The 22,810-nt window shown below is 41.0% G+C and overlaps 1 protein-coding gene across 1 annotated transcript in view; it reads right to left on the bottom strand.

Moving 5' to 3' along the window:
- Positions 1–22,810, bottom strand: part of IQGAP1 (IQ motif containing GTPase activating protein 1) — a 101,206-nt gene that overhangs the window by 49,238 nt on the left and 29,158 nt on the right. Inside the window, exons 3-9 of the mRNA XM_059371530.1 lie at positions 17,007–17,163; positions 15,073–15,150; positions 10,270–10,346; positions 4,419–4,486; positions 3,375–3,488; positions 2,628–2,806; positions 1,859–1,943 (exon numbers count right to left, since the gene is read on the bottom strand). Of these exons, the coding sequence (XP_059227513.1) occupies positions 1,859–1,943; positions 2,628–2,806; positions 3,375–3,488; positions 4,419–4,486; positions 10,270–10,346; positions 15,073–15,150; positions 17,007–17,163 (758 nt within the window). The remainder of the gene's footprint in view (positions 1–1,858; positions 1,944–2,627; positions 2,807–3,374; positions 3,489–4,418; positions 4,487–10,269; positions 10,347–15,072; positions 15,151–17,006; positions 17,164–22,810) is intronic.

The following is a 22,810-nucleotide window of genomic DNA, read 5'->3' as shown; positions in this document are numbered from 1 at the left end:
TCTTCTGGTGAGTCTAACCATTACACTAAGAATTACAGGGATTTCAAAAGAAGCAGGACTCCTAAGTAATCTGTACTTCAAGGAGTTAGAGATGTCAGAAACAAAGGCAAACAATATAAGACAACATATAATTGCATAGAAAATTATGCAGTTAGTCTATAAATGCCACGGGAGAGCGAGAATGGGCGCAGGTGAAAAGTGAGGTGGACCGTGAATGCCAGGTATAATCTGGGTCAGGCATGAGGGCATTATAGCAAGAATACACAATCAGCAAAAGCTGTGATAATGCCAATGTTTATGGGTACTCACTAAATACCAGGCAATTTGTATGCATTATCTCACCATCGGCAAAACAAGTCTATGCCACAGGGGTCCCATGTCACACAGCTATTAGTAAGAAGTCCAGAGAGCAAGTCCCAGGTCCATGCCATTCCAGAGGGAGACTCTTTCATGAGTCAAGAAAGGAACAGAATGAATATGGGATACAATTAGGCAAATGAGTTCACAGAGAGTTGTATGCATAAAATACCACATTAAAAACTCCGCTAGGCTAGGGAATCTGCTTTTTGCTGGGCAAGTAGTGAGGGACCAATCAATGCAGGTTCTATAGCGGAAGAGTGACAAAATGAAAATGACATTTTTAAGACATAAATTCCTCAAAAGTATGTAACACATATAGAGAAAAATCAGTAAGAATGGTATAATCTCATTTTTGTTTAAATATATTTTTAAAGATATGCATAAAAATATCAATAGTAGTGGGGCACCCGAGTGGCTCAGTCAGGCTCCCTGCTCAGTGGGGAGCTGGCTTCTTCCTCTCCCTCTGCCCCTTCCCACTGTTTCTGTGCATGCATTCTCTCTCTCAAATAAATTTAAAAAAAAAAAATCAATACTGGTTATTTCTAGGGAATGGAGGTCTAATTTTTTGTGTGGCTTTGGTTTATATCTGGATAACTTTTATTACTCTTTGAAGTAAAAATGAAATTATAATACTACTTTCAAAAATAGGAAAAATATGGGCGCCTGGGTGACACAGTTCATCAGGCCTCCAACTCTTGGTTTTGGCTCAGGTCCTGATCTCAGGGTTGTGAGACTAAACCCCGCACCAGGCTCCACTCATACCATGGAGTCTGCTTGAGATCTCTCTCTCCCCCTCTGTCCCTCTCCCTGCTCTCGTTCTAAATAAATAAATAAAATCTTTTTAAAAAATAAAAATAGGAAAAATAGGGACACCTGGGTGCCTCATCATTTAAGTGTCCGACTCTTGATCTCAGCTCAGGTCATGATCTCAGGGTCATGAGTTCAAGCCCTGTGCTGGGCTCCACACTGGGCATGGAGTCTACTTAAAAAAATAAATAAGGAAAAATAAAATCCCTATTCAGATTTTTTTTTAAGTGTGTTAATACAGGGTAAAAGAGTGAAATTAGCCAACAAGAGGAGTTCTAGCAGCTATGGCAGATAGAGGGAGGGCCTGCCTAAGGAAGACAGCATCTGAAACAGAAGACATATGTACCAAAAAAAGGCAGAAGCAATAGTTCGTAAGCAAATCCACTAATGTCTAAAATAAACTTAGGGATGCCTAGGTGGCTTAGTCAGTTAAGCATCTGCCTTTGACTCAGGTACCATCCCAGGGTCCTGGGATTGAGTCTCAAATTGGGCTCCCTGCCCCACGGGAAACCTGCCTCCTCCCCCTGCTTGATCTCTCTCGCTCTCTCTCAATCTGACAAATAAATGAGTAGTCTTAAAAAAATAAAAATAAAATTAAGGTAAATAAGCCATGTCGTCAGTCCAAGAACAGATCAACACCCACATTATTCTGCAGCATCCCTGAAGGTACCCAACTCAGGAACATACTTACTGTTAACTTTGTTTATATTGCCTTGAATTTCAGCTTGAGTGAGCAGCTCCTCATAAACGTCCCTTTCTCTCTCAGAGTTTTCTGTCTGAAAGTGAGTAAAAAGTGCAATGAATCAGTTCAGTTCTCTAAGACCTCAGAAACATACTGCTTCCCCAGCCAGGAGAGAACAAAGAGTAAGGGTGTGGCTTAAAATCATTAATGGAGCACACAGTGCAATGCTACACAGCCCTTAACTAAAAACATAAAAAGCAGACCCACTTGTTAACAACAAGCCCAAGGAAGCTTCCAGAACTGGGCAGGAGCAGGAAGCCCTGGTGAACTCTGCTCACTCAGGAGCCTGCATCCTTGCCTTAGACTTGAGCGGAAGGGCACACCCAAGGACCAGATCTCAGAACTTCTCATCGGTTCACACAAAATTAAAGAATAAAAGTCAAATTGGAATCTAATACCAAAAGACTGCATACTATGTAAATCCATTTCATTTATACGTAATTCTTAAAAAGGTAAATACAGTGTTCGATTCAGACTGGAGGTTGCCTGGGGTTAGGGATGGGGAGTGGAGGCTGATTGTGAAGAGGGACCGGGGGACTCTGGGATTGATGGTTTTGTAACCACACACGTTTGTCAAAACCCATCGAACCATACATGTAAAACAGTAAATTTTACTGTGTATAAACTATACTTCAAGAAAAGTGATTTTTAAAATGGACTCATATCAAACAATGAAAGAATATAAATCAATTAGAAGGAAGAAGTGCTCCATTTTTACCCTATTTTTAGCGTTGGTCATTTTCTCCTGCTTGGCCCGATAAAGCACATCCTGGTACGTGGAAGCCAAGGGCTCTTCAAGATTTACAAGCATGGCATTGGGGTTTCTCAGAGCCACAAATGTGTCGGCTGCAATTCTACGGTCAACAGCCTCATTAATGGCAATAACGGCAGCATGCACTAAGAAAATAAAATTAAATTAAAAAATCAAAACACAGAACACTGGGGTTATATAGAGTAAGGGAGGTACATGACACACCCAGAACAAAATCGTGCCCCCTACTGCAGGAAAAGGCTCACTGTGATAGAGAAATGAGGACTGGAGTTGGAGGAATGGCTCCCTGAATCCAGTAAGCCTAGTCTCCTCTGGGATGCACAGAGCCACAGCTCTCCCTGTGATCCCATGTCTGGGATGCTGAGTTTGGAATCTCACAGGGAAATATTTGTTAAAGAGCTTTGCAAGCAGGTATTATGGCAATGTTCACCCTCAATCATCATGTAAATACCATGATAAAAATAACAAACCCACAGAGACAGTGAAATGTAGAACTCACTTTCTAATGCTTTCATCTTCATCAAAATCATTCACTTCCAAATAACAGTAGCAGAGAAGACCGCAGCAGTGTTGACCTCCCTCTACCGACCTAAACTTGCTAGCAAAACTCCTAACGTCTGGGACCATCACAGTATTCCTGATTGAAGGCGGTAGCAACAAACCCATCTGAACCCACAGTTTCTCCTTGCTTACACGCAGCTTCGTCCACCGAGAGCTCGTTAGCCAGGATGCCCCCGATCTTGCTGAAGGCAGGCATCTGGATCCCGTACTTCTCCAGCTCGATCTTCATGTTGTTGATTTCCTCTTCTACAGAAAAAGATGAAGACCCAGGCGAGCAAATTAAGCACCTTTCCAGAACTCAGAGAAGGAAAGAGATTCCCCAACTACACAATGGGAAGAAGTGGCGGCTACCTCCTAGAACTGTTACGAGGATTTAATGAGATGATATACGGAAAGCACTGAACATAGTGCCTGGCACAAAACATACACTCTATAGACATTAACTATTATTACTATTATCAAGAGTACCAAAAGTCAGTGTAACATGAGAAAGAGCCCTACAGAAAAGAGTTGCTCAAAACTGCTACTTGTGGCATTTCCTACAATGTACTTGGGAAGGAGCAGCTGTGAAGGGAGCCCAGGAACAAATGGCCCACAAGCCAGCCAGATGTCTTTACACACCAAGTCACAAGCTGCTATGGGACCATTCTGCTTCCAAGGCAGGAAGCCAAATGATAAAGAAAACAACATGTAAGGTTTGGCCCATTGCCCCAGGTCTGGTGAACAACTTCCCCAGAAGGAAAAATGTCACAGATAAAAGTTTTATTAAATTTAAAATTCCCAAGTCTATAGAATAATGACCAGTTCAAAGGATTTGAATCTATATTACTCCAACCAATAGTACCACTGTTCTTTTTCTCACCAAGTCCCCATCTCTTCAAGCATCTGACAAAAGTAAATACATACAGAATAAGGTAAACAAGTTCAATTTTTAAATTACTAAATTGTCACTCCTTGCTCTATGCCCACTGTAGGTACTTCCTAAAATGAGAGAACAAAGTGTGAAATTCCCAGTTTACCTGTCTTCTCAATGCACCGGAGAAGCAAGTTACACTTCTTTGATCTCTGTTGCCAGAGTGTTTTTTTAAGCCCTATGTCTTTAAGATTGGTATTGTTGACTCTCCAGGCTATTTCCACATAAATCAAGCATTTCCTGCCAAGTCTGTAACTCCTTACCTGTGAAGTCAACCTTTCCATATAGGTCTTGAATCTGAGGAGCCAGGCCCAGTTTGAACAGGTACAAACTAGAAGACACGATATGCAAAAAGAGTTAGGCCTCCCAGCTGCACCCAGGGGCTGCTCTTAGATTAAGGAGGAAAGTCAGCATAAAGAGAAAAAACATTCTGAACATATATACCCCTGCATGCTGCCCTATCCCCCCTTTTGCAGCTACCGCACTTCATCTCAGAACCTTTTCTGAGTTCTACATCATATTGTTCTAGAAAGTCACTTCATGCAATGCAAAAAGCACTGGGCTGGGAATCAGAAGACACAAGTTCAAGTCCCAGTTCTGGTACAAATCCAGTGTGCAGTGTGAATGCAGTCTATCTAGGTGGAGAAACCTTCACTTCTGTACACCTTCCTGTGATCAATAAGTTTTAACTAACAAGATATCTATGAAAGTATCATGAAAATGGGGGTGCCTGGGTGGCTCAGTGGGTTAAGCCTCCGCCTTCACCTCAGGTCATGACCTCAGGGTCCTGGGATTGAGCCCCACGTCGGGGTCCCTGATCAGTGGGGAACCTGCTTCCCCCTCTATCTCTGCCCACGCTCTGCCTACTTGTGATCTCTGTCAAATAAACAAATATATTTTTTTTAAGTGTCATGAAAATGATTCAAATAAAAAGTCTTATTTAAACTGAATTCATATTACTGATGGAAAAGTTTCAGGTAATTCATGAGTCTTAAATAAACATCTTATCTTTACTGTTTAAATAAAAAAAAAAGGAATCTATTCAACTTTAAATCTCATGAAGGCAGGAACAATAAAAGTCTTGTTCACCACTATCTACCTGGAACCTGACATGTATTAATAAATATTAACATTTCACAGACAGACAGGTGGATAAGAAAATGTCTATAAGCCTGAATGACCATAACTGGATGCTAAGGACCCAGCAGATCAGAATCAACAGTAAGAAGTGTACTTGACAGAGATGGACACAAGCAAGACACCGACAGACTAGCAATAAGGGAATAAATTAAAAACGCTTAGGAAACAAATCACAGAAACTCAACAGAGTGACCTACAATTTGTGTAAATAATCTGTAAACCTCAGCTTGATCTAAACACGAATACAGATCGTGTATTTTGCATTCACAGAACTGATCAGGTCTTGAACTGTATATGATAAACACAAATGTATAATCTAAAAAAAATCAAGTTTTTGGAAAAGACATTCAAATTTATACATTCAGAGTAGCTAATTATTTTCTCAGATAATTACAAGTATGAATCATATGCATATGATTAAGTGTTTTTTAGAGTAAGATGCTCAAAATGGAACTATACAATGTTCCTCTCAACAAAATTTTTCAAAGCAAAATAGCCAATAACATTCTAGATCTATACCATGTACCCACAATATATATTATTTCTCCCATATAATACATCCTACCCAGATTCCAAATTTCTTCAGGAATTTCTCACTCTTTTATTTCTATGTGGACAGCAGAAAGTGATTGCCACAAATCAAGAAACTTCAAGAATGTCACTTTTATAAGCCCAAGAATAGTGAGTTCATTTTTTAGGTTTTTCAAAGGTAAATTAAAGTTGTTAAGACATTCCAAGCTGCTACAAGTAAAGTAGAAGAGAAGCTAAGACAGAGGCACCATCTTTCTTTTATCTCAATTATTGAGAATATTTTAAGGAGGTGCTGGAGTTATGAATATAACTACAATGGCCACTTTGACCCTTTTGCCCAGAACCAAGAGTAGTCAACTTCAAAGCTGAAACTTTCAATCCTACCAGTAAACACCCCTTTCCAATCTTTGCTCCTGTTCTGTAGGTAACTGTTAGTTGCCTACAACAGTCAGCCTATGATTGAGCTCAGGTTCATTTTCCTTTTCTTTTTTTGCTACTGAAGCTGTACTTCATGGTAATGGGGAAAGGAGGGTGTGGATTCCTCTTCTCTTTGCTGCCTGCAGAGCAACCTGGAAGTTACTATGCTGATCTCAAAGACTGTTAATAAAGGCTCTTAAACACAAACACAGCAGTTGCTTAGGAAACAGAATCTAGTACCGTCCACAGTCCCTGATCTAAATTCTTTAGGCCAGATATGAATTTAGATTTCTCAGATATTAGAAAGGTTTTATAGTGTATACAGTATTATACAGTATCTGTTTACTTAAGTATATACAGTATTACAAAACACACCAGCAAGCCTTGAGGCAGCACACCTGAAAAAATATATTATTTTTTTATAATTATAATTTTATAATTTATTACTCTGCAGAGAAACATACACATAATTACAGTAAGGAGACAAATATTCTAAATAACTAATTAATTCTGATCAGATTTTGCCAACAAATGAGTTTGAAACAAACTTAAAGATGATTTTCAGCTTTTACATTTCTTTAGGATTATGGGCTAATTTAATCCCAAAATCAGTTCTTAGAAAGATAAAACATCAGAGGAAATGGAAATAAAGAACTGGGGTCTTGGGGCACCTGGGTGGCTCAGGTCATGATCCCAGCATCCTGGGATCAAGCCCCACTTGGGCTCCCTGCTCAGCAGGAAGCCTGCTTCTCCCTCCGCCTCTCCAGCACTCCTGCTTGTGTTCGCGCTCTCATAAATAAAATAATTAATTAAAAAAAAGAATAGGGGCACCTGGGTGGCTCAGTGGGTTGAACCTCTGCCTTCAGCTCAGGTCATGACCTCAGGGTCCTGGGATCCAGCCCCACATCGGGCTCTGCTCAGCAGGGAGCCTGCTTCCCCCTCTCTCTCTGTCTGCCTCTCTGCCTACTTGTGATCTCTCTCTGTCAAATAAATAAATAAAATCTTAAAAGGAAAAAAAAAAAAGAATTGGGGTCTTATCTGAGGGTGGAATGTAATCCAGAAAAGTAATTTAGCAGGACTAAATACAGTGACTATCTCAAAAGAGAAGAAGAAAGAAAGGCAGGAAGGGAGAAAACAGGGAGCTAATAATACTTTCTGTTACTGCAAATCCAAAAGGGAGAAGGGGCCTCACCACACACAGTGAAGCAAGGTGCCTTTCTCCAACACTGCTGTACCATGCACTGAAGAGGAGGCTCCCAGCAGGTATACACTGCCTGCCTATCAACAACGGCCAGCCCTTTGGGAAAAACACTCCAGGGAGGAAAGAAATCATAAATCACCAACCAGAACACACTGCTCTGTATATAATTTCCAAGCACAGGCTGCATAACAATAGCAGACTTCCTCCCCTTCCAATTCTGAGAAAGGCACAGTTAATTCTTCATCTCCAATTCAGGGACTTTGGGGGCCTGGGACCCAGATGACGTTGGAGAGAGCCGTCGCTGCAGAACCCACAGAGAGGAGCTCTGCCAGCGGGGCCTTTTGCCGGCCACGTTCAGATATCCATTGTAGGTACAACCTTCACAAGGTTATCAACAAAGGCAAACCTCACTTTAACACTGAGCCAATCACAACACTCAGAATTAATCTGATTTTGGCTCAGACAGATACACTTGAAATTGCTACAATCTGAACATTCCCCTAAACAACACCCACTTCTAAGTGTTTTCTATTAAATCTTGGGTTACTTTTGTTTGTCCGTTATGACATGTACCTTGGAGGGAAATGTATGACATGTACCTTGGAAAAGCAATGTAAGGCATGACCTCTGTCCCTAAGATGCTAATAATGTAATAGAGAGAAAGACAGTGAACGTATGCAAGAAACAACAGAACTAAGAAACAAAGAAACATAGGTGTTTAGACAGAGGAATGAGCAAGAGTCACTGAAATCACAAACCCTCACCAAGAAGATGGGAACTGAATTAAAACTTGACTGGATACACTGAGACAAACATGAACAGTCATCTGGTAAAAGAAAGTACCATTTTCTTTTCTCATTTATAAGGCAGAAGATAATCCCTTGAGCTAGAGAAGGAGAAGGAAGGCTTGTTACAATGTATGATTTTGACTACCTAGTGCATGTGAGGCATCTAAGTACTAGAGACACAAAGATCTGGGGAGTCCTGCCCCCAAGGAGTGCAGGGAAAGCCAGCAGCAAGAACGAAAAACCCAAGGATGATGGAAAGCCATGCACTCGAAGAGGTCTGTGCAAACACCAGAAGAGCACAAAGATGGGAAGCAGCTAATTCAGTCTGAGGGAGAAAAGTAAAAGAAGGCATCCAGAAATGTGGCAATCCACAGTAGCATCTGAAGAAGAACGTGGGTTAAACTCGGGAGTAAAGGGCATCCAGGCCATGCAAACAGAATAAACAAAGGCACAGGAGCGTGGCTATGCACTGGTCCTCAGCTACATTCGTTCTTTTGTGGGTTTCACACGGCTTCCAGGGATCCAAAGGGTCTGGCACATATTTGATCAGACCTGAGACAACAGGCTTCTCACAGGTCAATATGATACATATATTCATGTATGTAATTAACATTTATTAAGCACACATAGAGGATGCCTTATAATTTCATTAAATGAGCAGCCCGAGCAAAGAAACCACAGCCACATGTCCCACTCACTTCTACCTTCTCATATAGCCCTGCGGCCACCAGGTAAATCTGTCCCGCTCCGCGTGGTGCTGTCATATCTACTGAACCCCACCCTCCCTCCACACACATTGCCTCTTCCTTCCAATACAGTATTTCGCCGATTCTAACAGCCAAGGGCCTGAAATTAAGCCATCTTCAGAATCTACTATGAAATTATGAAAAAATTATACTTTGTTTCAGTTCCTATTTGTCATATCTGTTTCACATAAACATTACTTAATGAACAAATGGCTTGGTGAGGACCTAGAAAACTAAGTAAATTAAAAATCAACCATTTGACAGTTGCTGGCATTATCTGAAGATGTTGATAAAATTTAATTACACTACTAAATTATTAAGACATGGTGATTGAATTTTGTAATTCAGCTATTGGCTTGTGGCAAAACAGTAAACAGTAATAAGTTTTGAAATGTACATGCTTCTTGTAATTCTTAAGAGATTTTAATTAAAAAGAAAAGAACTGCATCCCAGCTGAAATGTACAGTTCACAGGAATACTAGATCAACAATGAAAGACTATACTTTGTTTTCAGAGCCAAATTATCTGCTATTATGGGGATAAATAAATCCCTTCTCCCTATTCCCTAGAAAAACACAGCTGTTTCTCACCACTTTGTTAAGATAAAAGTATCCCATTCTATTTGGAAATCCTGAAGCTAATGCAAGAACTTTCTCGTTGCACCATGGACAAAAAGCTATACATTCAAGTCAGACATTATTCCTACACTGCTTTCTTTTTTACTGAGACAGAACTGACATGTAACATCACATTAGTTTCAGGGGTACAACATAGTGATTCAATATATGTATATATTGCAGAATGGTCACCTCAGTAAGTCTCACTAACATCCATCACCACACAGAGTTACAGATTTTTTTTCCTTGTGCTGAGAAACTTTTTTTGAAGATATATTTATTTAATTTAGAGAGAAAGAGAGAGAGCATGTGTGCTAAAGTGGGGTCGGGGGAGGGATGGAGGCGGGGGGGGGGGAAGACTCCCCCTACCCCGAGGGGGGAGCCTGATGCAGGGCTCGATCAAGACCTGAGTCAGCACCAAGAATTGGATGCTGAAGCGATTGAGCCACTGAGACGCCTCGTGCTGAGAACTTTTAAGACCTACTGTCTCAGCAACTTTCAAGCATACACTACACCATTAGTAACGCAAATCCCTGGGAAGTAAGTTACAACCCCAGGGCTTAGTTGTTTTACAGCTGGAAGTGTTTTTTTGACTCCCTTTACCCATTTCGCCTGCCCCCAAGTTCCCACCTCTGGCAGTTTAGCAGTCTATTTTACCAAGAAAATCTGATTACCTGAGTGCGTGGATACAGTAGATACATCTTGGCATGTTTTTTCGATCATAGATATCTGTAGTTTCTGGGTAAAAAATCTAAGGAGGAATAAAAGAAGCAGAATAAGGTATCCATCCACTGGATCGTTCACCAACCACCAATTATACAAATAAAACGATCAGCAAACATTATTGGCATTCAGCAAGTAACTTCATTAGGGGGAACAGACAATTCATCTTAAGTAATGCAAAGAATAAAACGCTATAATAGAGAATAAAAAGCACGAGTTGGAAAAGCCTTATTTGGTTAATCCACTGAGTTTCACCAGGTATGTGAAAGGGATTTGCTTCCTGCAGACTCAGAATGGGCAGAAGACACACAGCGCTGAGCAGTTTAAACCACCGACCAATGTGGGAAGCTCCGGAGGACCGTGATCTGCCCAGTTACCATCTACCATATCTAGACACAGAATAACTCAACCATGAGCATTTACTGGGGTGCTTTCGGTTGTGTGAATTACTACATTTAGACATTGGAAAAAAGCTATAAAATATTAAAATGTGTTATATGCAGCGACGTCTGGCTGGCTCAGCTGGTGGAGTGTGTGACTTGATCTCTAGGTTGTGAGGTTGGAGCCCCACACCAGGTACAGAGATTACTTAAAAATAAAATCTTCAAAAAAAAAAAAAATGTGTTACATGCTTGGGAGAAGATAAAAGATACACAGATAAAGTAGATGAAAGAGCGGATATTGTATGGGAATGTGGAAGACTGGTGGTTCTCCTTAGTAATTGTCACAAATAATCGATTACTTGTGCTATTATCTCTTTGACTAGACACTACATGAAGGCAGGGATCAGGTCTATGCAATTCATTGCCATATCTTCAATGCCAAGCCCAGAGCCAAGGTCATGGAAGGGATTCTACATTTAATGAATTAACAAATGAGGTCAAACAGGAACACAGTAGGTTTAGACTGGGTATAATCCTGAATTTCAAGATCTATCTATTTTCATGGTGATGTGGCACCACGAAATTCATTCTATAATGTAGGGAGAAAGGAGATGATAATGGTCTGGAGAAGTGAAAGACTGAATTTTGAGGCCGTCAGAAGAATCTGGATGAGTAGTGAAAGGCAGCAGGAGAAGGCCTGTAGCGCCGTGGGCCTGTCAGAGCCCTTGACCCACCGTGTTTGTCTGTTTTCATGCATTTCCCACAATACCTATGACTCTCAACTAGAAAGAACCGCCCCCCTCGAGAGATGGGATGCACCAGAACTGTCTTTTGATCATTTCTCAAACTCCGCATGCTCACTTTCCAAGATAGAGATATCATCATCTCCTGAAAGGTGAAGATCGTGGTCTCCCTGAGCCACCCTTTCTGAAAACAGCACAGAATATATTTTAGAAAGTAACAGAAAGATACAGTTGGGTAGGGTAGGATGCAATCCAATTATGAGGGCCTCGAAAGTCAGACAAGTCTGAACTTGATATGTAGGCGCCAGAGAAGTCCTAGCTGTGAAGCCAGGGATAAAAACAGAGCCTCAGAAGATCTGACTGGAGACAGGACACAGGGTACATTGAATCACGGAGAAACTGAAGCTCAGGAGGCACACTGATAACCTCTCTGAACAGATAAAAGAAACATTTAAATACATGAGGAAGGCTGGGGGCATAACTGCATTTAGGAGTTCAAGGTAACCTCAAGATTCTGAAATGGGATGACAGGGGAATTGAGGACAGGCTACCATTTAGTATAGAGGAGGGGAGGTTCACTTGGGGGAAAAGGAAGGTTTACGCTCAGACAGGAGGAATTCTAGTTAATAGAAAACTATCCGAGAGCTGTCGAGCAGCCATGTGAAACCGTGTGTTTAACTTATAGCAAAGCCTTCAAAATAACTGAACGCATGAGAACAAGAATGTAAGTAAATAAGGACAGCAGCTTAAGGAACCCCCACGACTAGGAAATGGTAGGCAGAACACAAGAGGAAGATGGAGCAGGAGTTGAGTAGATGGAAAACAATTTAAAAATCAAAGTCAAGGGGTGCATGGCTGGCTCAGTGAGGAGAGCACGCGACTCTTGATCTTTGGGTTATGAGTTTGAGCCCCACACTGGGTGTAGAGATTACTTTAAAAATAAATTATTTTTAAAGATTTTTTTAAAAATTTATTTACTTGACACAGAGAAAAACAGAGAGAGAGTGGAAACACAAGCAGGGGGAGTGGGAGAGAGAGAAGCAGACTTCCTGCTGAGCAGGGAGCCCGATGCAGGGTCCATCCCAGGACCCAGGGACCATGACCTGAGCCGAAGGCAGACGCTTAATAATTGAGCCACACATGCGGCCCTTAAAAATAAGATCTTAAAAAAAAAAAAAATCAAAGACAAAAATCATAAAGTATTTTCTGGAAGAGGTGGCCAACAAGACCAATTATAACAAAAAGACAAAAGTGAGAAGAACCAAAAACTTACCACATTAAGCTTTTATAATTAGCCTATATGTACCATATTAAGAAATTAGGAAAGATATCCCTACAGACACTATATATGTATTGTCAATTATATATATTATTATATTATATTATATTATATATATTGTATATATATAATATATATATTCAATTATATATCATACATTGTATTATGGGCAACAATTTTTAGACTAAGTATCATTAATCCACATTACAAGTCTTCTGGACCTAAATCATATAGAGTGGACATTTCCAGGCTGATAGCCATGATGGCCCTATTGTCTCTGAAAGCCTTTGGGGAACTCTATGTTTGTTATAGCTATGGTCCAGGACAATATACTACCATTAGTAAACAAAAGAAGTAGTAAAATTATATCAGTAAAAAAGCATTTTGTAGTAACAATACTACTAGTAATAGCACATATTAACAAAGCTCTTAGTACCATTTAAAAGAGGTTAAATCATCATTGCCCGTCAGGCATACTACAAAAGAAACAGGTACAACAAGATACAGGTGCACAGAAAGGCCAAGTAGGCGTAAGAAGTTGACACACTGCATTTCCTGACATTTGTGGGCCTAATTCTCAAACCTACCAGTGAAAGGAAGAGAGCTTCAGCATTCTGCTCTGAAAAAAAGAGGACAAAGGCTAGTCTTCTGCCAAGACTTGGCTCTGGATTTAACTCAATTCAAAACACAGATATGCAAAACTGAGCTGGCCCTATGCTAAGTACCGAATGTTCGAATGTTCGTCTCCCAGTGGTTCTAGCCCCTCTTGGACCTCGGATCCTCCCTACCTCACTTCTTTCAATCTGTCTTTGGTTATAAAAATTCAGACGCCACAGGGAGTTATAAAGAAAATAAAAACGCCCCTTAATCCCATCACACAGAAATCCCATCCCATTACAGACTTTTCCCAAGAATAAAAGGGAAATTTTTTACATAAAATGATACATACATAAAAATAGAGATCTATTTTTTTACATAAAAATAGTGATCTCACCTTAGCCAGAACACAAACTTTTATAACCTTAGGCCATTCGGGTTTTTTCTCCCACTTAACACCTCACAGACAACTTCTCTTGTCAATACAGAGTAACATCACCCTTTCCAACGAGCTGTACTAGTATTCGACTGGCTGCCACACAGTTAATGCCCCCAGTGAAAGAACATGTGGCTGCTATCTTTTCTATTCTAAGCAATGCTGAAAAACTCTATGTGCCCATCTTTTCGGGCTTGTCTGATTTCGGGGGTGGGATGAATTCCTAGAAGTAGAATTCTTAGGTCAAAGGATATGGAAAACAAAAAAGATGTCCATGCCTCTATGAGTTGATGATATTGCATGGCCTTCCGGGTTCAGGACAGGACCAGGGATGGTGGGCAGAGGGGGATGTGGAGGCTGGAGATGGCAAATTTCACTAAGAGTGGTGCTAAATAAAATAAATTCCTGAGCAGAACACTCGAGGACACACACTCACTCCAAACCCATTCAACTGTACACATGCAGGTTCTACATACCAACCGTACCTCAAGAAAGATGTTTTAAAAAACAAAGACTACAGGGACACCTGGGTGGCTCAGTTGGTTGAGCCACTGCCTTTGGCTCAGGTCATGATCCCAGCGTCCCTGGGGTTGAGTCCCGCATCGGGCTCCTTGCTCCCCAGGGAGCCCGCTTCTCTTGTTGCTTCTGCCTGCCACTATGCCTGCCTGTGTGTACGCTTTCTCTCTGACAAATAAATAAATAAATCTTTAAAAAAAATAAAAATAAAAAAAAGAATGTATTTCTCCCAATCACTGTGTCATAAAAATAAAAATAAATAAAAATAAAAAAACACGAAGACTACAGCCTTGACCAAAACAAGATACGGGAGGTAAATGCCATCATATTGCCTCTACAACTTGAAACATAAAACAACAGCCTATCATGTTCTCTTACAGACAAAAGAGTATTCTGTAGCTGTAAAATGACACTTCTAAAATATTTCCTCCTATTTCTTAAAGTCAAATTTTAGTGTAACAACATTGTGAATAAATAAAAACACTGAACTGTAGACTTTAAAAAGATGGATTTCACGGCATGTGAATTTTAATGTAAGTCTACAGTTTGATGTAATAAAAGTCAATGACATCATAGGGAACTTCTCTAGGGTGAGGTGAGCAGGGATGGGGAATAAAAAAGAGAAAGAACAAAACTATTCCCTAAAACAAACAGAAGAAAGAGATCCTTTAGTATTTAAAAGAAAGAAAGAAAGAAAATATCATCAAAGGTTCAATTAAGAATAACTTGATAGGCAGAATGACAACTATGCGCCAACACAGCCTCATGTAAGCCAGAACTCGGAATCTCACGTAAGTTACCTTAGGCAATCCAATCTCATGCATGGCATTCAACCACTGAATCACGTTATCAGTATGTCTAAAGTGCAGGCCAGTTGCCTAGAACAAATAAGAGACAGTTAGGCACTGTTGGAAATATTGAAGCAAATACCAAATAAAGACTCTCTTTGCAAAACTTCCCTTATTCAACTTTGCAAGGGCCCCTTAAATTGAAAGTCTATAGCATTATGTTCACATTCCAATCCTAAAAAGTCGAATCCACATCTCAGTTCCCTTCATCTAAGAACCATCTGGAGAATCTGCCTGTGTAACGTGGTCTACAGAACACGGTCTTCAGAATTCAATTATCCTGGATTCAGTCCCCAGCTTGGCTGTCTACTGATGACATTGAGTAAGTCGCTTCACTTCTTTGAGCTTCGTCATCTGTAACACCTACTTCACCAGTTTGTTGTAAAGATGAAATGGGAAAATGTACATAAAGCACTCAGGGTGGTATCTGGCATGTAGAAAATACTCATAAACCGACAGATACCATTAAATATATCAATCAGGGTTTTCATACTACACACACAAACACCCAATCATGTGGTGGACATGGTGTTTGGTGGTATAAAGGACTCATCTCTAGGTCTGCTATTTTAGAGAAAGATTTACTCTCAAGAGGAAGATGGGCAGGACTACTGTTTCTATCGCCAGCAGTCTTCACTCTTGTTTTGAATGTCCTGTTGCCTGGATGGCTCAGTCAGCTGAGTGTATTGACCTAGGTTTTGGCTCAGTCATGAGCCAGGGTCATGGGATCCAGGCCCGCTTTGGGCTCTAGTGCTCAGTGGGGAGTCTGCTTGGGATTCTCTCCCTCTGCCACTTCCACCCACTCATACTAGTGCTCTCTCTAAAGATACATAAATCTTTTTAAATTAATGAATGAATGTCTCGCTGCTCTGTCCACACTGTAGAGTGCTCCACAGAACAGCTCCAGAACTGTCTTCAGAAAAGAAAAGTTTCTCTTTGAGATGTTAATTTTAGTTGAGGACCTGGACCTTCCTTGTTGTCCTTTGAACATAAACATGGAACATAAAAACCTCCTTGGACTCTGTCTTCATCCTTAGCTCATTCCAAGTTCTGGCCCAACTCCACAGTCAACCCGCTTACATCTGCCCTTGGTTTTGCAATCTTCCTCTATCTTTTACACTCATCCTTTTCCAAATAGCTGCTCGTAAGAAAGCTCCCCCACAGCAGATTTTGGTCCTTGTCAACATCCCAACTTGATTTTTCTTTTTCAGGGCCCTGGGCCACAAGAATCAAAGCCTCTCACTGACCTCGATAAATTGGACTGCTTTTCCAATTTACCTCAAATTTTAATGTCACAGAGAGATCTTTATTCCCCCTAAAGTTGCAAGGTTATTGCTTTAATTTGCCAATAGATCTCAGTGCTTGGCTAAAATTAAAGTTGTAATTCCCCCTAGTTACTTCCTCTACCTTCTAAGAAATTAAAAAAAAAAAAATCATCATGAACCATAAAGATTTCCAGACATACCCCATCACAGGAATTGTATCAAAAATACAGAGAGTTGGGGTGCCTGGGTGGCTCAGTGTGTTAAAGCCTCTGCCTTCGGCTCAGGTCATGATCCCAGGGTCCTGGGATGGAGCCCCGAATCGGCTTTCTGCTCAGCAGGGAGCCTGCTTCCCCCCGCCCCCCGCCTGCCTCTCTGTCTACTTGTGATCTCTGTTTTCAAATAAAGAAATACAATCTTTAATTAAAAAAAAAAATACAGAGAGCCACCTTTCATTACTATACCTGACTTTGCATTATCTTCTCCACTCTCCACCAGGTGTTTTATTTTAAAGGAACACACACACTTACACATATTTCTCAATAACTCTGGGACAGGATAAAGTCCACAAATCTTCTCTTTCAAGTTTAAGGAAATTTAAGCCCCAAGCAAGGAAGGACTCACCTTGTATCTGGTCTGCTCTCGATCGTAAATCTTCTTCAAGGATACCACTTTGGGAGAGAAGAAGTTTCCTAGTTTGGCAAGGTAGACCCCATTCCTAAGCCCCTCCTCCAGTTCTGTGGTGGGAGGCAGGTCTTCCCCGAGGCACGCTTCCATCCACCTGCACGAAAGGGAGAGGACGTGACAACAGAGGAAGGGTCTGATCCCCTCCTTAAGAGATTTTTTTTTTTTTTAAAGATTTTATTCATTTATTTGACACACAGAGAGCCAGAAAGCACAAGATGGGGGAATGGCAGAGGGAGAAGGAGAAGCAGGCTCCCCGATGAGCAGGGAGGCAAATGTGTGGGACTCGATCCCAGGACCCCGGGATCACGACCTGAGCTGAAGGCAGACACTTAACCGACTGAGCCACCCAGGTGCCCCAAGATTTTTGAGATTCATTTCCATTCTCCCTGGAGTTTAAGTTCCACATAAGCAACACTCTTTTAAGATCCAATTTCACACACATCCTTGTCCTGACCCAGTCTTAGGAAAAGACTGGAAAACTCCCGAGCAACAAAGCCACCTTCTTCTCTACCCTGCTTTCTTCTGTGGCAGTAAAGCCAACTGGCTCCCCAGCCCCTGACTGCCCAGAAACCTCAGGCCCTAACCCGAGGTCACTCCTGCAGAACTCCTAAGAAAAGCCATGTGTAGCTGACGGCAGCACTTCAGTTGTTCAAAATTCAAATGTATGTTCTCTTCCAGTTTCAGAATCCACAAAGAATTTCTAGGTTCAGCTTTTAAGGCTGTTTGGGGGTTACATGAATAGTCTATGATCTCAACTGAAACAGGGAAGGAAATGCAGTAAAAATGAATGTGTGTTTGTCAGAGGTGGGGGAGGAGACTGCATTTCCCCCTAAAACATTTCTCAAGAGATTTCAGGGAGGCTCAAGATAAAACAATGCACATCTGCATGTATTTTCTATCAACATACGTGTAGGAAAATAAAAGTCATTTAAAGGCGATGCTTTGGCTTTTTTTTTTTTTTTTTTTTTTTGGACAGAGAGAGCCAGAGCGAGAATAGGAACACAGCAGGGGGAGCAGCAGAGGGAGAGAAGCAGGCTTCCCAGCAAGCAGGGAGCCCCATGTGGAGCTTGATCCCAAGACCCTGGGATAATGACCTGAGCCCAAGGCAGATGCTTAACAACTGAGCCATCCAGGCACCCCTATTTATTTGAGAGAGAGAGACCAAGGGGGCGGGCGAGAAGAGAGTTGAGGGAGAGGGAGAAGCAGACTCCCTGCTGAGCAGGGGCTTGATGCTGGGACCACCAGGACTCTGAGAGCATGACCTGAGCCGAAGGCAGATGTTTCACCAACTGAGCTACCCAGGCTTCCCGTATGCATGTTTATGTAATTCTTTTATTAATAAATTGCTTGAATGATACACAACAGACCTTAGATTTATGATAGTTCTATAAATTGCTACTTTTATAATTCAGAATAGACTTTCTTGTATTAATTCTGACTTTCCAAACTGAGGTTACTGCTCAGAATTTTTACAAAACAGTAAGGAAAAGGAACAATTTCTCTGTGTTTCTCAAGTTCTAAAAATAGTCATAGTATGTATTTAAATAAATACTGGCTGGGGTGTATGCATGGGCCAGAGAATTTTCTCATCATTCCCTATACCCAGTGATAATAAGTTTTTACCTCTGGCTTTTCTTTCAGGTACTGGGAACTTAAATCACGGCGGTTGGAGGTGGTGGGGGCGGGGGGTGGTGGTAGGAGCACACAAATGAGTTTTCCAGAAGGGCTGCCACGGTAGTTAAGACAGATACCAATGGGTAAGAGCTACAAAATCCAAACCTCTGCAAGAGCCCAACGACCAGAAGGGCAAAGTGGAAAAGAATACAGCTCACTGGTATGGAAAAGAGCTGTAGTCCAGGATTCATCTCCTGTTACCAGCCTTCCAATATTTTCTTGCTAAAAAGGATACAGCAAATGGCTCCTGCCAATCCCAGCTCTCAAGGGACAGTGGAACTTGTGTTCTCATTAACAGAAACAAGCCTAGAACAACTGCAGTCTAATCCAAGAACAGCCCTTCACCATGTAATGAAGAAAAAATTACTTATTTTCTCCTCAAAACAAGGTAAACACATAGACTGTGGATAAAGAGCACAGCGCAATACTTTCGCCTTGAATGAGGCTAGCTACCAAAGGCATTTCGGTTCTTCTCTGAGATGACTACATCAAAGTCAAAGTCAAAGGAGGAACCACAGCGTCATCTCCCACAAGCTTTTATCCACGCCTTCCTGAGGCAAACTGCTGTAAAGCAGGCCTGATTAACAGCTAGTTTTGTAGAGTGGAAGAGAATACCTTGCACATCACAGAAATGTCAGGCCAGAAGAAGAGGCAACTGTGATCTGATGAAAAGGGGTAAGGGAGAACCAGAATAAACAGGCAAAATACAGAAGTGTCTCTCCATGCCCCAAACCCAAAGCTGCCCTCCATATTCCACACACAGGGTGGGAACCTCTGTCTCACAAGAGAGTATCAGCGGGTTTCATTTATAAGAATTAAGTTTAAAAAGTAAGTTAAATCGGGACCATATTGCTTTGAAAAATGAAGAGCACTCAGTAGGATGCTATGTTACTCTAATTGTTAATATTAGCTGAAGTAGAGATTCTACTATAGTCCTGAGAAGATTCAACAAACCCCCCTTTCGGTCCTCCACAGCCCATCTGAGATTTCCCCCTCTGCCACTAAACCACAGAATCACAAGATGATAGCCAAGAAGTTAAAGCACTTCTAGGGCAAATCCCTTTGGGTTTTGCTTTGTTCTTTCAATATAATAATACATATTCATTAAAGAAAATTAGTAGACACCTCTCAATATTTTATGAATATTTTCCATGTTATTATATAATTTCTGAAGACTGAGTTACACAAAAATTCTCCAAAGTGCTTAACTGGCCACCTATGTTGGACACTTATGTCACTTCCAAACAGTTTCAGGTATTAAATAATACTGCAAGGAACATCTTTGTGCACAATGTTCTGCTGTATTTAGAATTAACTCCTAAGGAAAGGACCTTAGAAGTCTAACTCCAAAATTAAAGAAATATAAACATTAAAGAAACTTTTTTTATTGTTCAAAAGCTTGTCCAAAGGCTGTATCTACTTATACAACCCCCTCATTTTATAAGTATAAGGTCTATCTGTCCAAGTCAACTACTAGCTACCGGCAAAGGCAGAATCAATCAGGTCCCTGATTCCTAGTTGATAATCCTCTTCACTAGACCACTGTTACTCTTATCCCATCACTCCAAAAACCTAACAGGGCTGAGCCCCACAGAGCAGAATGAACAGGACCAAGTTGCAGGTATCCTATACAGGAAAAAGTCTAGTATCTCTCCAGATTCTGTCCACTAAATGGGGTTTTAGGTATTTTAGTGTAAGTTCACACTGATTTTCAACTCAGACACAAAGCTTTCTTATAAAACATAAGCATTTAATTTAGCTTTTTGAATACATTTTATTTTTTTAAAGATTTTATTTCTAAGTAATCTTTACACCAAATTGTGGGGCTCAAACTTACAATCCTGAGATCAAGTCACATGCTCTACCAAATTAGCCAGCCAGGTACCCCTTGCTTAATAAATACATTTTTAAATAAATCTGCATAGATCCCTACCTTACACCACACACAAAAATCAACTCAAAATGGATTACAAACTTAACGTTAAGACCTGAAACCATACACTCCTAGAAGAAAATATCACAGGTAAGCTCCTTAGCGTCAGTCTTGGCAATAATATTTTTGGATTTGACAGCAAAAGCAAAGGCATCAAGAGCAAAAATAAACAGAAGTGGAACTACACCAAACAAAAAGCTTCTGCACAGGCAAAGGAAACCACCAATAAAAGGAAAAGGCAACCTATGAAAAGGAAGAAAGCATCTGCAAATCGTGTATCTGATAAAAGGTTAATATCAAAAAAAATTAAAGAATTCATGCAACCGAAGAGCAAAAAAACAAGCAATCCAATTTACAAATGGGCAGAGAAAGTGAACAGACATTTTCCCAAAGAAGATGTACAAAAGGTGCTAACTGTCAGCAAATGAAATGAAATGCAAATGAAAACCTCAACGAGACATCACCTGACACTTAGAACAGTCGTCATCAGAAAGGCAAGAGACAACAAGTGTTGGGAACGATGTGAGAAAAGAGAACCCGTGTGCACAACTGGTGGGAGTGTAAACTGGTACAGCCACTAAGGAGATATGTGGCATTTCCTTAAAAAATTAAAAACAGGACTGCCTGCGATCCAGCGATCCCGACTCTGAGTAAATAGTCGAAGGAATGAAAGCAACTGTGGAAGAGATTATCTGCACTCCCATGTTCACTGCAGCATCATTCAGAATAGTCAAGATAAGGAAACAAGAGACGTGCCCATCAACAGATGAATGGATACAGAAGATGTGACACACACGCGCACGTGCACACACACTGGTCTATTATTCAGCCATGAGAAAGAAGGAAATCCTTCCATTTGTGACAACACAGATGAACCTGTGGGCATTATACTTCACAGTATTGCTCATATATAAAATCTAAAAAAAAACCAAAAGAAAACTCATAGAAACACAGTCTAAAAGTAGTTGCCATGGGGTAAAGGAAATAGGGAGAGGTTGCCAAAAGGGTACAAACTCTCACATATAAGAGGATGAGATCTGAGGCTCTAATGTAAAACACGGGGACTGTTGTGGACCACAATTCTTGTGTAACTAAAATTTGCCAAGAGAGTAGAATTTGAACATTCTCACAAAAAGAAAATAAAACCTAAACCTTTCATAATGTACACGTATGACAAATCACAATGTACACGTTATTTCTGTACATGTTAAATATCCTACAATTTTATGTTAATTATACCACATAAAGCTAAAAATTAGAAAGTAAATAAACCTAGAAACGCCTAGGTGGCTCAGTTGGCTAAGCGTCTGCTTTAGACCCTTAGGTTATGATCATAACCCTTTAGGTTATGATCCCATGATCCTGGGGTAGAGCCCTGCGGCCTGGGGCTCCCATCTCAGTGCAGAACCTGCTTCTCCCTCTCCCCTTGCCCTTCCCCCAGCCTATGCATTCTCTATAAATCAATGGTAACACAACTTTTTGCCAGTTCTTATGTTCATCACAGAATCCCTCGGGTGGAAATCTCACTAAAGATCTCCTCCTTGGGGCGCATGGGTGGCTCAGGGGGTTAAGCCTCTGCCTTCTGCTCAGGTCATGATCTCAGGGTCCTGGGATCAAGCCCCGAGTTGGGCTCTCTGCTCAGCAGGGAGCCTGCTTCCTCCTCTCTCTCTCTGCCTGCCTCTCTGCCTACTTGTAATCTCTGTCTGTCAAATGAATTAAAAAAAAAAAAAAAAAAAAAAGACCTCCTCCTCTGCCCCAACTCCTCCACTCCCTCCACCTCCCACTTACTCAACCACTTTCATGCCTGAATGCTTTCAAATCCTCTCATGAGCCTGACTGCTGCTGATGTATAACCAAACGTTCATTTCTGGATTCTACCAGCCAGAAGTTTTTACTAAACCAGCACCTGTTCCCCCTTGGCACCCTAAGCCGCCCTGTGGAGCAAGACAACACATGGAATTCAAAATATAATGTGGCCATGAAGCACACTGGGAGTTATATGCAACTGACAAATAACTGAACTCTATATCCAAGACCAATGATGCATGATACACAATTTAAATTAAAAGAAATATATGTAGTACACACACACACACACACACACACGTGTATATAACGTGGCCTGCACTGGACT

The sequence above is a fragment of the Mustela nigripes genome, chromosome 13 (assembly GCF_022355385.1).
Source record: "Mustela nigripes isolate SB6536 chromosome 13, MUSNIG.SB6536, whole genome shotgun sequence".
NCBI lineage: Eukaryota > Metazoa > Chordata > Mammalia > Carnivora > Mustelidae > Mustela > Mustela nigripes.
Note: the sequence above shows the minus strand (reverse complement) of the source record. Positions and strands in the feature narration are given on the sequence as shown.